The following is a 6,627-nucleotide window of genomic DNA, read 5'->3' as shown; positions in this document are numbered from 1 at the left end:
GCCTAATACTGAAAAAATTAAGGTAATGACATGAGAGCCGGCACTAAAGTCTAGTAAGAGACGGCCATAATTGTAATAGTCTAAGATATAGTCCTAAGGTAGGAAAATTCCTCGATAGATTAGTTTCAATCCACACGAAAGAGATGTGTGGATTGAAACTAATCAATGAAAGAGATGTGTCATGAAAATGCAAACTAGCCGCACATGGACAAAAGCCACCTACAAAACTTATATTGTTCTCCGATATCGACTTTTTTAACAGAACTACTTTGATATAACTGGCTCTATCTTTCAATATTTCATATGCCACTAGGTCCGATCCAAAACAAGACACCGTTTCTTAGTAAGTTCCATAAGTTGGACATAGATCCAATTCTTCGATTCATTTATTCCTTAAAATCTGTTTTTCCTCGTTTCTGGGGGTATCAAGTTCCCTTAAATTATGCCAGAAACAAGACGAACAATAAAAACTTCTCACGTTTCCGACGTCTTAGATTAGGCAATCAGCATCATCCGGCTCTGTAATCATGAAACTATTATTTTATCATAGCGCACAAAATGATAATTATCTTAACTAAACTGCTTTGCGGAAAAGGATAAGCAAATGGGGACGAATTTTCCTCAATCCACATCAGCATTTTGGAGTGCTCATCAGTGGGTTAATGTCAAAGCTGCTTAACTTTGAACGCAACTTCGACGATTCAACGCCCAACAAATGATCGTTTTCCTAAGAAAACGAAAAGAAAATTCCCAAATCGTCGAGGACCGTTCCCTATAAAAACCCCATTTGTCTCCACAAACGGTCCATGCAAAATTTTCCTTCCCTTTTTTTTTCCCATTGCTTCTTCGTCTTGGTTTAGACAGAAACGGTACGTGTTCTAGGGGAAAAGGATGAGGGAAAGAGCAGTCAAAGCTTCCGCCTGCGTTTCCTTCGTCCTTCTCTGTTTGCTTGTGGGTTGCCATGGCGTCGACAGAAGCCAGTTCCCTCCATCATTCTTGTTCGGAACCACCACCTCTTCTTTTCAGGTAATGCCTGCTCCTTGGTCGTCTTCTATGTTCGTTGACGTCGAGTGCACCGTACATCAATGCCTTCTTCGTGCATATAGTTTGTACTGTTTTCTCTCGAAGGACAAATAGCTGCTCCTTCGGCATCCTATATGTCATCGACGCTGAGAGCATCGTGCAGCAATGTCTTCTTCGTCCATATAGCTTGTACTGTTTTCGCTTGTAGGACCAATGGTTTTTGTTACGGTGTCGATCCACACGTTAAGGACAAAGACGTCTGTTCTGGGCATGATGGCTTAAACCCTCGCATTGCAGGTTAAGAAAAGAAAAAAAGTATTGTATAGGCTCGTTCTACGGGCGATAGGGATGCTCTTTTATTTGCATGTCGATACGAGTTTTACAGGTTCTTGAAACACGACGAACTTGATCCGATGGAACGAGTTCACGCAGTAATATGGGATTCGACCTTGATGAGCTTTGTCGTATACAGAGATTCTCTATCCTCTTGTCATGTTCCAAGCTGAGCTGGTGTATAGAATCTCAAGATTAATTCCAATTTGGTTTTTGAATTTCAAAATTAATAAATATGTAAGTGGTGACATTTGTCATCGATAAGGGTATACAGTGAGTTTCATCTTCTCCCTTTGGGTTTTTTTAAAGTGCCAAGAGTTGGTCAAATCTTTGACTGTTGACTTTGCTCATCTCTTCTTTTCTCTACTCTCCCATATATAGTTTGATCTATTATTATCCGGGCATTGACCTAGTAGGATATTTTTGCACTCAGATGAGGAATTGTATGTGGTTTTGGTCTTAAATTACATTTGGTGGCAAAGACAAAGTCTAGATCTTATTTATTCAAGATGGAGATTATGTGCAAGGGTTTCTACATTGTTGAGAAGGAGATAAAATATGTTAGTGTCCTATAAAACATTCCATTGAGAAAAAAAAATTCTGAATTTATGAATTTTCCCAATGTTATTGAGAGAGATACTATTAATAAGTTGTATTTGATAATTGACAAATACGTTTTGCACTATTTGTTCCCAGATTGAAGGAGCCTACTTGACCGGAAATAAAAGTTTGAGCAATTGGGATGTATACACACACATCCCAGGTATGTATTCATAACAAATATATGTTTGACATTGTTAATAATGTTGTTACACACAATTTATCTTAAGTAATGTCGAACATATAGAAACCGATCATTCATAAACCCATCGATGTGTCGATTAGGCACTGAAACTGTTGCTGAGTACGATTGTTCAGACATCTAGCACGATTTTGAAAAAGCACTTTCTACTCTTTTAAGCATCGAGAATATTAATTAAGAAAATGAAAGTATTAGTATTTAGTAATTGTTTAGTACGCATACACCATAGAGAAAGAAACTATGGACTTTCTCAATTTATAAATTATTTTTCGCTTTTTTGTCGGAGTAAAAGCTGGTTGGTCCTCTTTGTCTGCCACTCCAATTCCACCGGCTTCTATTATTAATTTATCATAATATTATTATGCATGTTTTCATTAGGTGTCGACTAGAAGTAACGGTAGTCAAAGCAATCGTGAAGGAGAGTGGTAGTTGACACGTGACTCGTCTTCCAACTAAGCCGTGTTAGCTCAAGCATGCCATGGATTTCCTAGGTTGATGATGGCATTGGCGTATTAGGGTTTCACGTGCATCCAGTGCAGGATTACCTCGTGCACATTGCATTAATTCCTTAATTAAAACGGATTAAGGAAAAGAAACGTTCTCAATAGGAAAAGTATAGTTCTGATTAGATCCAAAAAGTGCTGGGAAAGGTAGCTAGATTACGTACAATTATAAAGAAACTTCGCTAAAACATATGATATGTGTGTCAAAATGAAATCGATGAGTGAACTTTATTGAAGAGCATATCCTATTACTTTTTTTTTTTTTTTGTTGAGAAAATTTTAGTAAACCAGTCTTGGTGTATCTAGCGTCAATATTACTCTCATCAATTGCTTCTTGCCAACAAGTAAACATTGCTTTACTTAGCAGGGAAGGTAGAAGATGGAAGCAATGCCGATGTAGCCGATGATCATTATCACCTATTCATGGTAATGAATCTTCCTCTTTTCGAATGATGTATCTCAGAAAACCTTCGTCAGCTGCTCGATCAACGTGTTATCAAACTTCTCTAGACGAAATTAGGCCACCCTGGAGAAACAATATTTACATATCTAATCAAATATAACGAATATGTTTATATCTTGAATACAGTTGCTGTCGTTTGAATTCCAATCTAATCGTTATATCCTTCAATTCGATTTCCAATAATATCTGATGTTGCAGGAAGATGTGGAGTCGATGGAGGACCTTGGAGTGAATTCATACAGATTTTCCATATCTTGGTCTAGAGTCCTCCCCCGTAAGCTCTTTATACAGCATTTTTTCTTCTCCATATTTTCTTAGAAACTCGCTCTGCATACATGGTCATTTTCATATTATCTTGATATTTTATAACCAATGAATTTTTTGGACATCAGAAGGAAGATATGGTGAGACAAACCCCGATGGTATTAATTTCTATAACAACCTCATTGATGCCCTTTTGCAGAAAGGTATAGTCTGCAATCCCCTTGTTTTTTTTGCTGTCTGCGTAAAAATTGCTGCACTCAGAATTCACTACCTACAATTGACATTTTTTCCCCTTTTAATAAGGTATCGAGCCATTTGTTACCCTGAATCACTATGAACATCCTCAAGTTCTCGAAGATCGCTACGGCTCTTGGCTGAGTTCCGAAATACAGTAAGCATCTTACCACACTATCTCTCACGGAGATAATGCTGTAGTGTCTATATCATTGGAATCTATATATCGAGTAAATCTATATATCTACTTTTCTCGTGTATGTAATTTTGTTGCAGGCTAGATTTCGCACACTTTGCAGAGGTCTGCTTTGAAGCGTTTGGTGACAGAGTAAAGTATTGGACGACGATTAATGAGCCGAATATGTTCACATACTATGCTTATTTCGAGGGTACATACCCTCCGGGCCATTGTTCTTATCCGGTAGGCAATTGCTCTACCGGAGACTCGTTCATGGAACCCTACATTGCCACTCATAACGTAGTGTTGTCTCATGCGGCTGCAGTCGAAATATACAGAAATAAGTATCAGGTGTGTTTTCTTCGCACTTGTTCTAATTGTCATGCACTAAATGTTTCTCTTAAAGGCAGCACAGAGTTCAGGGAAAACTGTCAATTCCATTAGAATTGACACAATGTTAATAACGATGTTGATTTTATTTGTTCCTTTTTCTTACACGAGTTAGGCAAAACAAGGAGGTATGATAGGGATTGTAATATCTGCGCCGTATTACGTGCCCCTCACCAACACTCCAGCTGACAAACTGGCGGCCGAACGGGCTTTAGCTTTCCAGATTGCATGGTCTGTGAATTAAACTGTGATCATACTAACTATAGCTAATGCACTGCTTTTCCATAATTTTTCCTTATTTCACTGATAATTTACTTCAAATAATTACATCGATAATACAGGTTCCTCGACCCCATCATGTATGGTGATTACCCTCCTGAGATGCATCAGATTATTGGCGCAAGACTGCCTGTATTTTCAGCAGAAGAAAGGAAGAAGCTGTCGAATAAATTGGATTTTATTGGAATAAACCAATACACAGCTGCTTATGCTAAGGATTGTATGTTCTCTCCTTGCACTTCTGCTTATTCTCTTGGGGAATCGATGGTTTATGTCACCGGAGAAAAAGACGGGACTCTTATCGGAGACACGGTAAGATAAATTAATAGAGTACAGAGTGTGATCCTGTTTTCTGCTTAAGAATTCGGCCTCTTGTCTCTCGCTCAAACAATTAAGACTCGGAAATATTGCCTCAGTGATCAACAAGAATTGTTTCCTGGTAAAATAGACAATGGACTTGGTATGTGAAGGGTCGAAAAGAAAGAAAGAAAGAAAGATGCTTAGTTTGCTCAAGTATATTGAATCTTTCACATCCTTTTCCTAAACAGACTGCAGTGTCCTATTTTTACGTTGTTCCAAGTGCGTTGGAGATGGCTGTGATGTACGTCAAGGAAAGATACAACAACACCCCTATGTTCATCACGGAAAATGGTGCGTTGTTGACTTACAGATTCCGTGAGTTTGGGATTATCATGATAATTCCTGAGATTATCCTGATAACACCTTCTCCAGTTTCCATGATTTTTTTTGTTCAGTGCCCGTCGTTGAACCCAATATCAACTCATTTTCTTGCATATGACGTGATTTAGGATATGCTCAATCGAATGCTCCCATTGCCGATTCACTTAACGACACGAAAAGGGTCGAGTACTTTAAGAGCTACCTGTCGGCTCTAGTCAATGCAATGAGGTAACGTAATTTAGTTCAGGATTCCTATCCAGTTTGACATCATCTGGTGTTTAGTTAGCTCTGTTTTTAGCTTAATATGCGTCGTAACTTTGCTGTATTTAACTTGTCTTTGTGTCTGTACATCCAGAAAAGGAGCCGACGTGCGAGGATACTTCATATGGTCCCTACTGGACAACTTCGAATGGCTGGATGGCTACACGATCCGTTTCGGGCTCTACCACGTCGACTTCGACACGCTGAAGAGGACGCCGAGGCAATCGGCCAAGTGGTACAAGAATTTCCTCGCGGATTCGAATTCGACAACAGAGTCAAAGCGACACAAGTATCGGCACAACATGTTCATGCCGCTCTGAAGAGAAAGCCTTCTTTATCAGTTCTTTGTACACCTGATTCACTTCACTAACAAGCCGAAATATCCAACACATACAAAAAATAAAACAAAATTCAAGGGTCTAAGTTCATCCATCTTAGCTAGGAGGGGATGCAATGATTCTATTATTATAATTATTATAGCCATTATTTGTTTAATTTTGTGTAGATGGGCAATCAGAATTTGCTAATAGCTCTATTTATATTCTGATTCTTTGTATTATGCTTAAATTCATGGGTTGAAATCAAATATCCCAGGAGCTCTCTTCTCTCAATCTAATTCTAGATTTGAGAGTTTGAACTATCATGATCTAATTTTAAATTTGCGGGTCATTCTCTCCTAATCTAAATCTAGGAGTATAATAAATATGCTTTTGAGAATTCGATGTTTCTATGTTCTATTCATGTATAAGTTCTTTACCTCCAACTTCAATGGTGATCGTAGAAACCCTACTGTTTTGTTGAACCCCGAGATTCGCTATCCCAAATGTTAAATCCATGTTCATTCAGCCTCCATACTACAATGATTTAGATGAAGCTAAAGTTAAGTGCGCGTTGCCAACTGACAATACCGTAGTTCCTAAAGGAGGAATTTTTGGACTGTGCTCATCGCTGATGAAGATACGAGATCTAGTGATCGATCGCCAATTATTTTCTAAACACCTAAATTTTGGCTACTTTTTTTTGTCCTATTCTAACTATCAACTCACTAAAAAACTTTTGTCTTGTCTATTTTTATAGAGCGGGAGTCGAACCCCACACCCGAAACTAAATGTCCTTACGAGATCTAGTGATCGATCGCCAATTATTTTGCTTGACACCTAAATTTTGGCAACTTTTTTTTTTTTTTTGTAACTATCAACTCACTCATAAACTTTTA

The 6,627-nt window shown here is 38.2% G+C and overlaps 1 protein-coding gene across 2 annotated transcripts; it reads left to right on the top strand.

The window, feature by feature from the left end:
• The first annotated feature begins 819 nt into the window (after positions 1–819).
• On the top strand, positions 820–6,091 carry LOC104456038 (beta-glucosidase 18). 2 transcript variants are annotated; one of them, XM_010070748.3, is made up of 12 exons: positions 820–1,026; positions 2,053–2,119; positions 3,029–3,087; positions 3,323–3,398; positions 3,517–3,591; positions 3,692–3,779; positions 3,899–4,151; positions 4,306–4,421; positions 4,532–4,781; positions 5,018–5,120; positions 5,279–5,378; positions 5,506–6,091. In XM_010070748.3, the coding sequence occupies exons 1-12, from the start codon at positions 892–894 to the stop codon at positions 5,729–5,731; spliced, it is 1,548 nt and encodes a 515-aa protein (XP_010069050.2). In that variant the 5' UTR covers positions 820–891; the 3' UTR covers positions 5,732–6,091. The 2 variants fall into 2 exon arrangements, with proteins under 2 accessions (XP_010069050.2, XP_039155299.1); XM_039299365.1 differs by lacking the exon at positions 2,053–2,119 and having other exon boundaries at positions 861–1,026.
• Positions 6,092–6,627: the final 536 nt, after the last annotated feature.

Source organism: Eucalyptus grandis, chromosome 8, assembly GCF_016545825.1.
Source record: "Eucalyptus grandis isolate ANBG69807.140 chromosome 8, ASM1654582v1, whole genome shotgun sequence".
In the NCBI taxonomy this organism is placed as follows: Eukaryota; Viridiplantae; Streptophyta; class Magnoliopsida; order Myrtales; family Myrtaceae; genus Eucalyptus; species Eucalyptus grandis.
The sequence above is the reverse complement of the archived record's forward strand: the minus strand, read 5'-3'. Positions and strand labels throughout refer to the sequence as shown.

Coding starts and splice junctions, on each gene's coding strand:
- LOC104456038 (XM_010070748.3), top strand. CDS start 892: ATGAGGGAAAGAGCAGTCAAAGCTTCCGCCTGCGTTTCCTTCGTCCTT. Junction 3,088..3,322: donor ATCATTATCACCTATTCATG/GTAATGAATCTT, acceptor CTGATGTTGCAG/GAAGATGTGGAGTCGATGGA. Junction 4,422..4,531: donor TTAGCTTTCCAGATTGCATG/GTCTGTGAATTA, acceptor TCGATAATACAG/GTTCCTCGACCCCATCATGT.